Below are 17,962 nucleotides of genomic sequence, written 5' to 3' on the forward strand. Positions count from 1 at the left end.
GGCTCTGGGGATCCTCACGTGGAGACTTGGAACCTATTCCCTGCACTTATACAAAGTGAACAAAAACCATCCCATAAAGCTGTTGAATCTTCCTTGTTTTGCTATGGAATAGCCTTTCCCCTTCCCTTCTCTAAATCTAGTACAAAATACCCACTACTGTTCATCTCTATAAAAATATAAAATTTCAGGAGGCAAGTTACACAACAGAAAAAACCCATCCTATCCTTTTTGTAGGTAACACAATAAATCCAACACTACAACTTTAAAAGGTAACTGAACCCTTAATATATGAAGGCTGTACGATACCTGGCAAATTTGTGCTGACTCAGAGCTAGAACTTTTCCTCTTATTTCTGAAACTATTTTACTCTTGTCTTCAGGACGACCATGCTCCAGTACGTGTTGAATAACGTAATTTCCATATTGATCCTGAAAATAAGATGACTTCAGGTTTTTTTGTGCTCATACCAAGTAATCCATACAGCTTTTGTATATTTGTATAAACTTTCAAATTACTATTTGCACGGATAGGAGGAAAAATACAATAATGTTAACATTATAGAAACAAAGTGATGCAAGAAATACTGCATTGATAATGGTAATGACCATTGATAATGGTCCACAAAATTCACATGCAAAATGTAAATAATCTGCAAAACCAGTATTTCACTAGAGTACCTTTTATCCTCTTAAGAAGTCCTCAAAATTAAGATCATAATTCTTTAACAGCCATAGTATCTCCCTGAACTTTGGTTCCCCAAGACAGCTGTGTTTTAACTGGAGACTTGCACACACAAGAAACCACTGAGAAGTAAACCAGACTGTGAATATGTAGTCAGAAGGCAATTGTTGCCTTTGTGTATGGGAATTCCTACAAGACACAGAGTCCTTTTCCAGTATTTTAAACTAATTCAATTGCAAAGTCATTTGTAGGACTAATTTTGTTCAACTGAGATTCAACTGAATCATGTTGTATAAGGTCTTTTGCCTTCTGTCAGAGAAACTACCCTTTTTTCGTTGTATAAGATCTTTTGCCTTCTGTCAGAGAAACTACCCTTTTTGTGTAAGAATATGCAACATTTATATTTTTGATAATGTATTTGTGTTTAGACATTATTAGTAGTTATCGGAAGGACCCCCGAATGAATCAAGATAAACTAGAAAAAGGCAATCTTTGCAATAAAAATATATACTAATTCTGTGCATTTACAATGTATATTCGAAGCTACAGTCAAAAGTGTAAGAAAAAGGCTTTTTGTATCTTCTTTGCCTCTCAACTTCCAAATTCATTTTCATTAAAACTATGGAAGGAAAGAAAAACAAAGAAAATCAATGTCTACAAAACTGAAAAGAGGCAAATGCATTTAAACTATTTCTTAAACTAAGAAATAATAAATTATGATGACAACAACAAAAAAAGCTTTAAAATGCATCAAAAAATGAATATACGCACTAACCTGCACCAGCTGTTCTGTGTGTTGATGCAGTTCTTCTAAGATTGGCAAAGTCTGCTCAGCAGTACAGTGTTCCAGAATACGCTGAATTACTCTACAACCATAGGGATGAGTTGAAAGTACAAATACCTTAAAACAGGATTGCAAACTGAAGTTAAACCAACTGAAGTTTACAGATACAGTAATATTACCATATTCAAAATGGAACTGAATATGCCAACTACTTCTATAACAAAAAAGTTCTGCCTGTTGATATCAGAATTCCATCTTCAGCAGAAGTCAAGAAAAACCGAAAATGCTGTTTTCTGTGTGTCAGGGGCTCTAATAATTACACACCTAAACCCGCAGGTTTTCATTACAGTGTTTCTAGCCTACTTACCTGCAAAGAAAAGCCTGGATGTATGACCCTTAGTTAGGCACTGTTCACCTTTCTAGCTTTCCTTTAACTCTGTACTTCATTTTCAAATGTTAAGATTCTGACATTTGTAAAACGGAGTTCAATTATTGTGTCTGATTTTCAGTAATTTCACATTCCAGCATATACAACAGGCTCCCCGTTACAGTTACAAAGTTTTAAAGTAAGTATTCAAAACATACAGTCAGAATCTCGCTTATTCCTTTTGCTTGCTTCTCCAGAAGCCAGGTTTGTGTTTCAGGGATTAATTCAGAAGATTTAAGAGTCAGTGTTGGTCAGAACTAAACACCGAATTTTGTCTGATTAGACATAGATCCAAATGATGCAGGCAGGTGGAAGAGATACATATCGTTACCTGATAACTGAAGTGTGGTATTTTTCATGTGCCACTTCAGATTAGCTAATATTTTTTATATATAATTACGTGGAGCTGAGGATGGATGTCCAGTAAATAAACAGTCGCGTTTTAGTACAAGGGGCTCTATTCACAGTTTAGAAACTACATCTCATTTACCACATACACACTTTTTGATGTAAGGAGACCTGACCCTAGAAACCTTGGTATGCCATTTACTACTATGTACAATAATAGTTCAGGAATTGCTGGTGTGTAAAATGTGAGAGAAGGATATTGCAGATTTTGTTAAGAAATACATTTGGCCATCCATTAAAGTAAAATTTAGTAACACAGCCAAGTTAGTAAGATTTTTACAATTCTTCGAGACTATAAAAGTACACGTTTGTCTCAGAGTATTAAAATCTTACTTAGCTGCAGCATATTCTCTAGCCTGCAGCACCGTATCAATCTTATATTTATAACTTATTTTGGAAACAAACAAAACCCCCAACCTTAAATAAACAAATACCACCACCCCCCTCCCTTAACACTAGCCCATATGTAGGGAATGGATTAATGTTATTTCTTCAAAGTATTTCCTTAATGACAGACATTAATTGGGAAACACTGAAAGAGACTCAGAACATAAGCAAGAGAAGAAGGAAAAGGAAATTTTAATGAAAAATACATGCTAGAGAGCAGATACTTTATTACTGCATCAGAAATGGCAATGTTAAAAGTTATAAAGGAAATTTGAAATGGCACATCACAAAACTCAAACAGAAAGCCTGGCCTTAAGCCAAATACCACTATTGGTATTTGCAATACATCCAAACAGGTCCTTCTAGAGCTTCACCTCCAACAGATTCATCTTTTTACAGCACGTTAACTGTCTCTTCAACAGCTTTTCCATTTTATCTTCCTTTTTTTATCCTACTTAAAACAAGCTGACTGCAAACAAAGCAACCCTACAGAAGAGGAAACGAACTGTTGACACTACCTGTCCTTTGAACGCGTCAATGATGAACTGGAGCGACTGGGGTTGAACGCACTCAATGCATTTTTGTACAACATGGTTTCCATTTTGATCTTTCACACATTTCAGAACATGACCATCCAGCTCTTTCACCATTTCATTCTAGGGAAAAAAAACCATTATCCTTGTCTTTACAATGATTATTTTCCCTCCCCTCAAAGGAATATTCCATTTCATCCTAACTGTCCGATCTTCATATTCACTGGTGGTTTAGTTGTGTACCTCAGCAATTTAATTTAAACAACTGTTTTAGTCCCTAGGGCATTTCATAATGAAAGGAACGATCAAAGGTTTAAACAAGTAAAAAGATGGATGCAATAAAAAGAAATAAAATTAAAAAAAAAAGTATTGCTCTAACTTACAATTACCTGCTGGTCAGGCGAGATTGACTCAAGTGCTTTCTGAATAACACGACAACCATACATCTGTAGGGCTAAGGGCAGAACATGACCGCGTATGCGTGTTGCTAGGGCTAACTTTTGATCCAGGCTTCCGAACTAAAAGAAAATAAATATGCTGTTAACAAATGACGACATATTACAGCATGCTGGAATTTACATGTCAGAGTAAGTACTTTCATGATGTATTACAGGCTTACTGCACACCTTGAATGATTTTTCCCTTTGTATTTTTGGTGGGTATATTTATCAGTAGCTTTTATGTTCTAAATGCAACACTTTGTAATATTCCACATTCCAGTCACACAGCTGCTATCAAAAGCATGACCTTGAAAGATTAACAGAAGAGATGGAAGCAGTTTATATTTGACTGTCTCTAGGAATATTTAAGTGCGATAAACCCACTAGCGCACCTTTTTAGGCAAATTATACCAGGCAGATTAATTACAGATTACTGTAATTAATAATTCAAATCAGATTTTCTCAGGTATCTCAAATTTGTACAGGTCAGTGTACCTTACATCTTGTATACAGTAATAAAGCTGTAACAGGAGGGGGCAGAGGGGAAATATTTCAACCCCTAAAGTAGCTTCTTGGTTATTTCATGTGGCTTAAAGGATCATTCTTACCATGGGCACTTTGGGAAATCTAGAAATACTTGGGCTTTGCAGAGCAAAATCAAAATGGTTTTGTATGCTGGCTGTATTAGAGTATAATTCAACCAATGTTTTTCAAGAGTAGCTAATTCCTGCCCATATTATTCCCTCCATGGTGCTACTACAACCTTCTGTGCTGCTCCATGAGCAGAGTAGAAGCCAGTCAAGCTTTGTAATAACACACGTAACCCTGTTGCCAGATCCCCACACAAGCCGAGCTGGCACAGCGCAAGAGACCACACAGAAGCTATAGCCTGGACAATCAGCTGGGTGGCACCAGCAATATTCACACAGCACTCCTGAGAGCTGTCAAACCCCACACCTGTAGGCACCCAAGACTCTGAAGAAAGCTCAAACAACTTTGCTTTCCTACTTAAATAATCAATTAAGTCCCTTACTACACCTAAGGTCTAGTGCACCTTTTCCTTGAGAAGTCTTCTGCAGAGTTCAGATGAAAACACTCAATTTACAATGATATCTATGTATCCGTCCAACCTAACATTATGGAAAAAAATAGCAACTGATGACCCTTGAGCAAGATCAAGATCTTACATATGTCAGCCATGCTTTTCAGAAGATACTCTTTTTTACAAATCAAAAAATCAAGTAAAAAAAAGAGTGAGCACATTGTTTTGTAGATTACTTTTTAAAAATTACATTCCTGCTTATAGCAAGCATCTTATTTCTTATTGGACATTTTCCAGCTTCACCTTCTATCCACCCAGATACTTTGATATAGTCCTTGATTTAAAGCAGACTATGCCACACACCTTTCCTACATGTGACTTTTTCCAGGACATAGGTATTCCTTTTTCCTAAGTCAAATCTTGTAACTCTTTGATAAGGATTTTTTTTTTTTTAAAAATCCCTACTTTTTACATAAAAACCAAAGCTGTTTTAAATACTAGTTTTACTAATATTTGATGTATCTTATGACATCCCTTCCTCAAAATTCTTCTGCCTCAATACGTTTTATGTGAGTTCCTTCATATACAGCACTGGATGAAGTTCACACAGCTATTTATTTGGGTGCAAGAGCATTTTCCAGACCCACTCTTTAGCAAGATGCAGTAACCAATAAAATGTATCCTTCAAATCTTTACATTCCCCATTGTCTGCTGAAAGCCTGAGTAAATTACGCTAAAAGGCTTACAAAGCCTGAGTGTGCAGCCTGTGCATTCACCAATGTTCACCAACGTATGCACCACCAGGGTAAAGAGAATCTGTGCCTGTTACGGAAAAAAACAGGGGATACAGAAAAGAAACACACGTGTGCAGTGTTATATACTTGGGTTATGTGGTAAAAGTCCAGCAGAATTCTGCTATGATGTTAAGAAAAAAACAGTTAAATTTAATCAGATTTTACAGCATTTCATTCACATTTCTGTTCATACACTCAAGTGTTATGCTTACCTCAAAGAACTTCTGTATTACATAGTTTCCAAACACATCAGTCATCAATTGATATGCTGCTTGCAGGATCTCATTAAATACCATCTGGCGCTCAGCTGGAGTAGCTCGCTCCAGCTTTTGCTGTATAAATCTAAGTGCAAAAAAAGGTACATTATGCTTTACATAAACAACAGGAAAACCTCTCAAACACTGTTTCAATGAGACACCTCAAAAATCTAAAGCAAGTATTCAACATTTATAAACCTTATTAAAATGAAAGTAGTGCCTTTGCATATAAAAGGATACATTTTAGTAAAATGATACTTAAAAAACTTCCATTTGAAAAGGATTAAAGATGAAAAGAATAACAATAACCAAGTACCTGATGATGTATTGCTGAAAAATGGTTTTACATTCCAGATGCCAGATACTTTGTTTTCTTAATCAACACCTTTGATACTTAAATACTAGAGTTTACAAGTCTAGTTATGAGGCTATTTCTACACTGAGAACTTCTACAAGCAGCTAAGTTTATACTACTTTGATAATGAAATGTCTTAGAGAAGAAAAATGTCCGTGTAAGAGCATGTGCTCCAATTAATGGCACGCTTTGTATTAAGATGACTAGCAGCTCAATCAAATGTTTGAAGTTAATGTAACAATATCAAAGCAGTAAAATATCATTAAGTTATTAACTTTACTATAATAATTACCTAGAACCATGCTGGTCTTGGGAAAATTCAACAATATGTCCAACAAGGTCTCTTAGTTGAAGATTAGGGAAACGATTGTTTCTGAAATCTTCCAGCAACCGACTACGTCCAGAAGGCATAATATCAGACCTACTGTAACGAAGGCGTGAAGGAGGGAAGAGCTGACTGGTGGAGCTAAAAAGACTGGAGGTACTTGCTGCACTGCGATACTTTGCTTCGGCTCCAGGTGCTGCAGAAATATAGCGACCACTACCATTTGTCAGTCCCCCTACAAGGAAGCAGTTTTGTCAGTAAAAGCCGTAAGGAAAATAAGCAACAGCAAAACAGTAAGTGTACTAGAACTACGGATACACCCTGCAGCCAAAGAAAACAGCAGTGTTGTCTCGTTATTTATATTTACCTCATTATGTTTGGAGGAGTTAGATAGCTTTATCTTCCAATAAATAAAGCCATTCTCCTCCTCATTTTTATTTTACATGAAGGGCACCAGGAAAAGAAATGTTATTAGAAGAATATAATGAAGCAGGTAAAGTGAGCACCCACTCAGACTTATGGAAACTTTAGAATTGGGTGGGCCTTAGCTTAGTGGGCAGATTTCCACTTCACAAGTCATACTGACTTACACCCTCGTTAGTAGCCTCAAAGTTAGCCAATTGTTTCAAAATAGACCATGAAATCTGAACTACCCTTCAGTCCCTACTGAGGTACCTTTCCAACTCACAGTGTGAAAGGGCATTTTTGGGGCAGCACATGTGGTGCCTCTTGTCAGGCTGTACCTGTTCTGCAGGATGTTTGACGACTTCAGCATCCCAGGCTTTCAATCTGGTACCTCTTATAAGCACTAAATATGTCAAATTTCAAACCAAGTAACTAAGAATGCTCTACTTAATTCTAAAACAACCAAAGTTATCTCAAACTGAAATTCCTTTTAGAAACACGCAGTCCTTTCCTCAATGTGAAAACATTCATCACACTCACTATACTTTGACTTTCCTTACTTTCTAAGAACTGAGTTGCCTTTCTATGTTTAGGTCCTACTCCTTTTTGCTAGCGATTCAACCTACAGTGATCATCATCACCTCGCAGTCCTGTGAATGTCTCCTCACAGACTGCCCTCTCTCATCAGTTTATGTCACTCTGAACTCCTCCAGTAGGTCGCTCTCCCCTCCACTTTACAACAGGCGGCATTTACCATAAGCATGCAAACAAAGCATCCTCCCCGACTGCAGTAGGATTTTGAAGGGGATACTGCTACTATACTACAAGCAGAAATATTCAAAGACTGTTCCCACCTAGAATCCTCAACTCTACTACTTAAAAAACCCAAAACAACCTAAAATTATGAAGTATGGAGAAGGAAAGCATTTTCAGTTTCCCTACGAATTACCTAGAAAGTGACACAGTAACTTGAAAGTCCTTTCAAAGTCAACAGAAGAAATATCTGCATCTGAATTTAAAACAAATTGCAGTATGTGCTGTTTGAATGGTGCTCTATTACAAAATTAATTTTAAAAAGTAAATAAAAAAAAAGAAATCAGCTGACAGTGCCCCAGTCAAGCTTTCTTTTGGTTCCAAGTATTCATAAGGCCAGGCAACAACAGAGTTACAGTGGGCTGGTAACATATTCATGGTAAAGTATCTTTTTCAAAAGGTCAAATTGCAATACCAGAATTTGAGATGTTAGTGCTCTGCAAGACATACCAAGCATCACATTTATTGCACTGTGTAGGATTACGCCCTAAAATAGAAATAATTAGTACTTATTTTACAATTAGTTTTCAAAGTCCAGTGGTAAGAATCAGTAAGGAATCAGTAAATACTTTATGCCCCATAATACCTTAATCCCACCAGGTTTTCGTTTAAATTAAAGCCTCTTACTTCTTTACAGCCAGAAAACTCAAGGGTTTTTAACTATCATTTTTAGTTTCCATTGACAATCACCATTTCCAGAAAAGAGCCGACAGCAACATGATACTAGCAGACAAAAAGAAAAAAGAAACCCAACATTCTGCAGGTGAAACAGTATGCAAAGGGATGCTCTACTGTCATTTCTCTTCTAGGAACAGCCTTCTAAAGAACAAAAAGTTATGCACCTGAAATCATAGTATTTCTCATCTAGATTATTGATGAAATGAATGAAATCCCAGCTTCCCTGTAAATGCTGTGCAGTAACACAATTTAATGCCACGAGAGGGCAGCAAAGCCCGTTTAAAAGGAAGTCTTATGGGCTACTTCCCTGCTGTAGCATCTCTACTGCTCCACTGATCACATGCTCAATTCTGTGCCAGAAATTCATAGGGCAAGTTTGATTACATGCTCACAAACTGCATGGCTCTAACTGCATACACATTCACAGAATTGCACGTGTGAATCAGGAATGGTTTCAACTTTTTTTTTTTTTAACCGAGCCTTCGTAAGTATAAATTAAATGTGACAATTTATCTAGCAATTAAAACATAAATTAAGATCTTGGTAGCTTTTAACAAATATGCTATATATTTGTAGTAGAACTGCACGTATACAATACATTTCACAGTCAGGATTATCAAGGCTTTCTTCAATCTGGTTTGGGAACCATCCCTTTTTAAGACTTCTAAGACGACTATGCTGCAACTGGAAGACTCCTGTCCAGCCTGTGAAACTACCTGAGACGATCACGTTAAGCAGGATCATAATACAGGAAGGCTGAAAACGTATCCATTGTGCCTAGAAGAACCTGTCATACTTCAAAAACACACAGAAAGCTTAACCTTGTAAAACCCTGGACACTATTATAAAACCCAGTAATTTAATAGGTAAGCTTTTCTTCTCATGTAACCTTTTATTACAGCAGCAGTGTTATAGCTCAGTGGCAACTTTGCAGATTTGAAAAATAGTAAAACCCCCAAAATAAAAGCATATTGTCATAGGTACTTACTATATGCAGACATACTCTGGTATACAATGGACTATTTTGTTAAATACTGTACTCATCACTTTCTCAGCAATGAGAAACGACCAAAGCATTAGTGTGGACATTAAAGATACCTGGTCTCCTTCCTGAAACTCTGAGTCTGAACAACTGAGAAATGAAAAACTGAAATCTGAGTTCTATTTAGCCAAATCCTCCTGGTTACCCTACTGCACATCCCCATGCTCTTCAAAAACTCAGGACACTTGTTTTACAGATTCTGATTCCAAACTAGAAAGGTAGCAGCCTGGGTCTTATAAATTATTTGGGGAATTGAGTATGAATAATACCCTACTGAATAAAGCACCTAGTCTAAACATTTCTGCAAACACTGAAATTTTAAAAGACTGTTATCAGGCATCAGTGTAGCCACACAATTACAAATCATTGGGGAATAAGGTGAGCAGTTCATTCCTCAGATAATCACTTAGCTATCACTTCTGATCTCATAAAACAAAGATCCCTGATGCAATGAATAATATTAAGTTGTTTTACAGTTTAATTGAACCTAAATCCCCATGGCTAGTCCATAGGGAAGAAGAGGCACAGAGATATAAAGGGGATATAGACCATCTAAAACAGAGCCTTACTAAGTTTCAAGGACACAAAGCAGGTTAAATGACTAACTCCTTAACACAGATAGCATACTTAATGTAAAGGATAAAATGAAAAAATATTAAAAGCTAGATCTAGGTACATTTATTTTGATAGCATTAGTCTGTTAGTACTTATTACCAAAATATTTCTTCGTTTCAAACCAAAACATAAAACAGATTTACTGCACAGTAACTGTTGCTTAAAATCAGTCAGCAGTATCACTCTCTAGTAAAATACGTACAAGTATATAAACACTTTAAACTTGATTCCTACAAAATATTTGTTCAGCTGTAAAAAAGTAGCTTTGTCTCACCCTCGGCTAAAAATTTCACCTTCATATAGAAAATAGAATTCCACATATATATACACATATATTTTATGAATCAATGCAAGTCCTCATTATGCCTGGTTTACCGAAGCCCTACAGAGTAGGTACACAGCAGAGGCAACACAAAGTCCCCATACTGTCTTACCAATGGGCCTTTACTCTTACCCAGTGACCACTTCTGAAGATAGAACAACATCAATCTAAACTGCTAACAAGCTTGGCTTGCAACACACAGAAATAGTTACCTCCAAAAGCCCAGATTTTAAAAATCCAAATCTACACCAAACCTTTAAAATGCTACAATGTACCAAACAGAGTAAACAGTACCAATCTAAAAGGATTTTTTTTCTAACATAGGAAAAATACTTCCTCTTGCAGTTTTTTGTCCCTGGGAGTGAAAGGGTAGTTCAAATTCATGACCTTACTGCTCCAACTAATTACAGTAAAGAAGCAGTTACAGACATCTGACAAATCCCTTCAAATACAGGAAAACTGACACTAGAACAGAGTAATTAGCACATTCCTATTTCAGGATGTTGGATAAGAGTTGGTGAGAAGAGATAAAAACAGTAAAATATCACGAATTTCTTGTAAAAGGGAAATTGGTGTTTTAAGCTACAAATTGCAGCAGTGTCTGACAAAGGGGTTATAAAACCATGCACCCTTTCCCGGTGTTGTGCTCTAGTATTCTGGTGGCTGGAACAGGAGCAACCGAGTTTGATGCCCATTTTAAAACAGGAGTTAAACTTAGCTGAACCTGTTGATATAAGCAGGCAGGACAACAAGTTTTGAAGGTGGAGGGAAAGCTGCATTTGACAGGCATTATCAGAATACCAATGGAAACTGCATGCAGACATGAACTTACAATGTTGTTCTACTCTGAAAAGTGACTGTCACATCATACCCTTCTTAAAATATACTCCCTGTTTGATTTCAGGTATAACTTCTTGTTTGGTGAGAAAGCTTTGCCTTTTTATTTTTTACATGTGAGAACACCACAAACGCTTCCAGAAGCGGCTGATGAACATACCAGAATAAATTTAACAGGACAGACAATTAACTGCAGAAATAGTCTTCAACTTTTTGCAATGGTGCACCTTGGATGTAACTGTGCAAAGATATGACACAGGGCAAAGTGCAGGAAATGCTAAAAAAAATTACTGCATTTTTGTGAAAGCAAAAATCCAGACGACCTCAATTTCCAAATTTCAGATTGATTTGGTAAGGTAGCAAAAAGTTTACCCATACTCAAGGCCCACTTCATCTGGAAGATGAAGATACAGTACACATGGAAGCCAACAAGGTTGTGTCAATTTTCAGAGTACAACTGTACATTCTGGCCTTTACACACTGATCTAGTACATGATTTTAACAAACTATTATGCTTAGTTCACACTGCCAAACAGTCTGAAATGGATTAAATCAGTATTTAACAGTTTCTGCTGACAGAGGTAATCCTCTGTACTGATTGCAGCTTATTTTCTCATAACTGAAAAAAAGTCTTTTAACATTTATCAAATGTGAAACAACACAAAACTTTAAATGTTTTGAATTTTAGATAATGCCTTCCAAAATTTGGTTTAAGTATAGTTTTCAGTAATATGAAAACTATTGTGAGAATACTTTGAAAAGAAAGAAAGAAAAAGATTTCCATGATAACCCCATTGTCAGATGTTCAGAACTTTCTCAAAAGCCTCCATTTGGGCTGAAACTTTCCATGCTTGGTCTCAGCCCAAAGGTGCACTTTGTAGACCTGAAAAAGGAAAAAAGGTAAGTAAAAAAAAATAAAACGTGCTGAAACATCCCCTTGCCCAGTTTTACTTCGGGTATTCAGCACTTAACCGTGAAAGGGATACCAAACTGTAAATGTAATATATTTAAATTACTTTTAACCTTGTTATACAAATCACTCATACATTTCTCACTTTAAGTGTATTTCGGCAGGCACTTTTAAATTTTTTCCTGTTTTACTCACACTAACAGAAGTACTAGGTATTAGGTTGCCTATTACATGCACAAAACTGTGCACTGAATAGTTACTGGAGCAACAGGCAACTCAGTCTTGAAATTACATCCAGTTTCATCGTATGATTTTAGCATCCAAATTAAGTGATTACAAGTATTTGCAGCAAAAAAAAGGGCAAGTTTATCAAGTAACCTCAAGTTAGAGGCATTCTCTTCTAAATATACTGTAGGCTGTGGTGGGGTTTCTTTAGATTTTTTAATTTTATTTTATTTTTAAAGGAGGTTGAGCTTTAGTCATCTAACTAGCTCAAATTTTCTAAAAGATTGCTATCATCATTCCTTAAAAAATACATCCAATAACAGAGCCACCACTGACAAAGCCTTTGCTACTTCTTTCACAAATGCTTTTTTTCTTTTCCCCACCAGCCTGGTGATAAACTATTGCCTTCCTGGCAAAGCATCTGGGCCACGAGGGAGTAGTAGTACCTACCATGAGGTAGTAGGCTCACTGATTCAAAAATCACCTTTCAATACATTTTACTTAGAGAGCTTTGCTCACTTTTCTACTTTATCATGGCAAGGGGCCGTAGTGAAAGTCACTTCACTGTTAAACATAGTATCATCTTAAAATGTCCTTAAAGTGGTAATACACAGAAGCAGGAACAAAAATAATGCACCTTTGTTTGTCATAATGTAGAAACATAATACAAAAAGGACAAATAAGTCTTACTGGGCTCTCTATCAGGCTTCTGCAAGGGAAGAAAAATCAGTTGTTGGCCCGATACTGCAAGAAGCTGAGTGCCCTCCACTGCCAAATCAATGAGCATTTGAGCATGCTCTTCACCTTTCAGGAATGGCCCCTCTTCATTACAAAACTGTTTAACAGCAAAGGTAATGTGACATCTCTTATGCAACATATATTTTACACATAGAAATACATACACACATACAAACAAAAAGTGGCGCTTTTTTGTTTTTGTTTTTTTTGTTTTTGTTTTTTTTACCTAAATGCAAACTGGATGAGGATCCATGTGATGAAAGTGATGGCGGTGGCGTAAGTGAATGTCCTGGCGTTTGGCTTGGCAGAGGCATGCCTATTGGACTTGGAGAGGAGGAAAATCCCAGACTATTGTAAAATGGCTGCCCTATGGGTGCTAGGCTGCTACTAGATCTTTTGTACAAGTCAGAGCTAGTAGATAGAGAATCTCTCCTTGTGGCACTACTACTTGCAGAACTGCCAACTGAAGAAGAAATAAAAAGACCCTAATTACACAGTGTCAACTGAATAAAACCTATCCCCAACTACAGCTGGGCAATAACAGATGCGATCACAATAATTACAGCAATCGTTATGACAAAGACAATTACTGTGATAACCACACATGCTTTTAAGTAAATCTAAGTGGGTATAAACATACCGCTGATAAGTAATTTCACCAATGCCCATGTCTTTCAACATTTCATTCTAGACTTCTCACAGAAATATTGCAGTACTCTCTTTTAACCGCCTGGCTTCAGGCTTTGGGACAAATACAGAATTTATGAGATTAGATTACACTGTCACTTTACAGAATAAATGATTCTAAAAATGCTTCCACTGAACTATTTGATAAAATTTTTTCCATTGTAAATTATTAGTCAGAAAGTGATACTTGATTTCAGGAAAAAGGCTAGAGACAACGGGTTGTTGTTTAAGGGTTCAGAACATAATCTGTGTTGCTGTTCAGCTGTTTCTGAACTTCCTTCTTGTTTGTGAACCCCTTGTCTGCAGGAAAAAAATGACTACTTAAAATTCCCTACAAGAATTATGGTTGTCAAAGAATTGTTTTGAAAAGATATTGTAAAGGAGGAATAGGCTAAGAAGAAGACAAGAAGCAGAGCAGAGATAGGAAAATTAAGGTGAGAAACTAAAAATGTAATTTTACTGCTACCAGTATTTCTGAAAGTCAAATTAGACTAGAAGTTTTAGATAACAGTGTATTAGTGAAGGACTGGTTATCCTGCACAGCATCATTCAGCAGGGCGATGAACAGTCTAGGACAAATTAGGAGAACAATAAAAAGTTTTTAGAAATGTTAAATTCTAGTATCTGTTGCACAGTAGTGAAATATTAAACTAGACTGCCTATTTTGAACCCTGGAACATTATTATACTGATGAACAAAGCCAAGATTACGGGTATTTTGCTAACAAAGATGCTTCTTAAGCTGGATTTGGAGAACTGATTTCTACTTCAGCTTGAAAAGAAAAAGGTCAGAATTTTTACCTCCATAATCCTTACCCTTGGCAGGTACCTTGCTACTAAAGCTGGCAGCATGGCCCAATATAAAGGTTGCCTGATACTTCCCATTTTAAGACACTAACATGTTTTCTCCTAATATTAGCAATCTGGTTAATACTTTTCATGGCAGATACCTGCTTGGACCAAATTTTTCAAAGAAGTTCTACCCAAACACCACTGCCATTTCAGAAAAACAGGCAAGGAAAGATACTTTATCCTTGGCAAAATAATCCAGCTACCCATTATTTGAGAAGTTAATGCTTTCATGTACTCAGACCAACATGCTGGCAACAGGAGACTTTTATTTTCATGCTCTCTTTGTTTGAGCTAAACATCTTAGCAAAATCACAGTTCGTACAAGTTCAGCACAAATCTGCTACAGACTCAGAGCTGACAACTTAAAACTCCTGTCCATACATGGCACATCTGAGATGGCTGATAAAGGTTTTCCCTGCAACTGAACAGTTTCTGTGTGCCATGCCAAAAAATGGACTCTGAAACTGCTGTCCAAGATCCCACCTTGCGTTCAGAAGGCCCATCAGGCAGTGTGGAAAGGAAGCTTTCTACTTCAAACGCAGAGGAGACAGAAGCCAAACACAAGAAATAGACCAGGGAAAAGAAAAAGAAAATAAAAAAAAGAAACCAGAACCAGGAGGAGAAAGGTCAGACAAAGGAGCCAACAAGGCAAGAAAACTGGCAAGCACTTTCAAAACCAGTGGGACTGAGGATGAAAAGAACGCAGATCTGAAGAGACGTTAGGCTGTAGAAGGCATATGTGACTGTGGGGCAAAAAGACTGAAACAGTAAGCTGATGATGGGAACACCACACAGTACAAGCAGAAACAGAAACATATTTGGGAGAGGGAGGGGAAGCAGGAGATAAATGTTGCCTGCAAACTGGGAAGGAAACATACTAGAGGAGAAGCCAGAAGGAAAAAATACTGGACTAACTAGGCAAGGAGATTGAGAATAAGAAATCAGAAGAGCAAATTAAGGCAACAGTAAAAAGAAATCTCAAGATTTGAGACTAGCTCTACAGGTTCTGGCTCAGCTGGCGAACCATGCAAATGTTAATACAATGCTACATGATGGTTTGTTATTTTTCCAACTATGGAAAAAGCTAAATGAACTTCAGCTTTCTTTCAGGGTTTCTTATTCAGGTAAATTACTGCAGCTTAACAAGTTACCATGAACCAGCTGGCTGAGCTGCATTTTCACACACACAAAACCCCAAAGACAATTTGAATTAGCTTACCCTCTTCACCACTGTCTAAGCTAATTCAATTACTTTACACTTGTTACAAGCCAGAAGTAGGCATCTGGAAAGCTGCCATAGTTGATCTAAATCCTAGTTACCCGTTAAGCTGCAGTAACTTATCATGTACCTTAAACCTTTAAAATGGAGTATGAATAACTTTTTATTGAATGAGCAGAGACTGTAAAGTACATACAGCCATTTATATGGTATGGTTGCCTCTCCTGTTTTTTACTTTATTGTTCAGTCATTCAGTTAGAACATGCTCATCTTTGCATTTTCTGCAGAGCTATTTTTTTTCCCCCCCTACAACAACTGAAAACATAAGGGCAAGATCTGTATTGCCATCTGTCAGTCTTCATGGCTATATTTTAACTTAAATTCAAGCTTTACAACACACTGAGGGGAGTTACAGAGAAGCGAACTTTGGCAAATAAAAAATTAAACTTGTTTTTAATTTGCCTCAACATGCATTAACACCATTTGTATAAGTACTCGTGTGTAATTCAATTCATATATATATACACACACAGAGCTCATGAACTCTTAAAAAATAATGATCAGGAAGGAAGCATTTTTTAAGTGGCTATTATGGCAAGTACAATTTATACTTGGCAGACGGGCACTTTCAATATACTTTTATTGCAGTAATACTGCTAAAAATATTTTGGGTTTAGATAGCACCTTTCATCAGCACTTCTCAAACTGCAAAAGCATAGGCTTCCTGCTTCCCTGTGGAAACTGCCATGCTAATTAAATCACCTAGGATACTGCTGCGAAATTTCAGCATATGCTGTCTATGCTGAAGACTTTGGACAAAGCTCTGGAACTGACCTTTGCTACAAAAAAAAAAAAAAAAAGAAAAAGAAAAAAAAGAAAAAAAAAAGGCTTAATCTCATGTGCCAGAAGGAACTATGCTGATTTTTTTTTAAGTAGATACCCAACCAGAATTTGTATTCTGTGGAGGTCCCTGTGATAATGCTGGATGAAGACTTTTATGACTTAAAATTATTCTACCTTGAGACTTAAAATGAGTGCACTGCATTAAATATGCAGATATACTTATGATCACTATCTATCAATGAAATGGAACTGTACCTACAGTGAAACACAGCTGCTAAGAATTCACTGAAATCCTGCAAGTAGCTCAGGACAAATTATACTACAAAATACAGCCCTTGCATAGCACAATTACTTTGTAAATAAGATTCACCTGCTGTGGTATTATGGAAAATTAAGGAACTCGACATGACTGAGTAGCCTCTACTTTTTTTTAGTTTATTTTTATTATTATTTTTATTAAAGATGGTATGTTTAGAATCTCCTACTCCACTAAAATCAGATATTAGAGACGATCAGTGTAAAACTTGATTCTGGATTTCCTAGCATTAGGTTTGTTAAAGTAATTTTTTAGATTATTTTATGAACACCACCACTGAGAAAATCTCTGTGTTGGCATGCAGTATATCCGACGTCACTATTCACCTCCTCTTAGTTACCAAAGAACAGGTATCATGTTTTAACTCTGAATGGCATGTTTTTCCTTTTGTTTTTCCATATATTAAGCTCTTGTAATAATCTTTCTCTCAACATTTAATTTTTTTAAAAAATTATTTCCCTTTGAGTATTTAACTTTGAAAACAATACTGGTAGAATACATTAATTTCCCCCAATTTCTACCCATCTGCAAGATACATAAGATTACAAACATGCATCACTGATTTAATTAAATTGCTACTACTACTAAGCAATTCATAACTTGCTTTACTAATACTGAACCTGAAATATAAGAAAACCTACCTTGCACGTTTAGAAACTATGAGAATATGAAATTTCTGCTGTAGAGCAGAAACATGATGGCAACGTTGATTTATTTTTTTTTAAATACAAACAGGCTGGTAATATTCAGGAGCATCTGTTGAAATTATTTAAGGCCCCAAACTTGCATAGAACTATTTATGTTTAACTGTATCTAAGATTAAACCTACTGAAGTTATCAAGGACTATTCTTGGGTATTAAGTCTTTCTGTTCCATGAATTCTACAAAAAATGTTATGGAAACACACACTTCAGTATTAGGTCAAATTTAGAAAGGCATATGCTATTTAATTTTTTAAAAAATTAGGAATTTTGTTGACATGAAAATTACAACAAAAGAATGCATATCTCAAGTCATCAATTGTTATT

General features: G+C 36.3%; 1 protein-coding gene across 12 annotated transcripts in view; it reads right to left on the bottom strand.

The window, feature by feature from the left end:
• Positions 1–17,962, bottom strand: part of PUM2 (pumilio RNA binding family member 2) — a 59,538-nt gene that overhangs the window by 4,810 nt on the left and 36,766 nt on the right. For 5 of the 12 annotated variants that reach the window (XM_035897931.1, XM_035897926.1, XM_035897932.1 and 2 more), the window contains 7 exons: positions 13,245–13,481; positions 6,401–6,668; positions 5,709–5,838; positions 3,604–3,738; positions 3,206–3,343; positions 1,457–1,582; positions 307–428 (listed from right to left, as the gene is read on the bottom strand). In XM_035897931.1, coding sequence (XP_035753824.1) covers positions 307–428; positions 1,457–1,582; positions 3,206–3,343; positions 3,604–3,738; positions 5,709–5,838; positions 6,401–6,668; positions 13,245–13,481 — 1,156 coding nt within the window. The remainder of the gene's footprint in view (positions 1–306; positions 429–1,456; positions 1,583–3,205; positions 3,344–3,603; positions 3,739–5,708; positions 5,839–6,400; positions 6,669–13,244; positions 13,482–17,962) is intronic. The other 7 variants (XM_009642532.2, XM_035897930.1, XM_035897928.1 and 4 more) reach the window with 3 other exon arrangements.

This window comes from Egretta garzetta, unplaced genomic scaffold (assembly GCF_000687185.1).
Source record: "Egretta garzetta isolate BGI_Z169 unplaced genomic scaffold, ASM68718v1 scaffold87, whole genome shotgun sequence".
Lineage (NCBI taxonomy): Eukaryota > Metazoa > Chordata > Aves > Pelecaniformes > Ardeidae > Egretta > Egretta garzetta.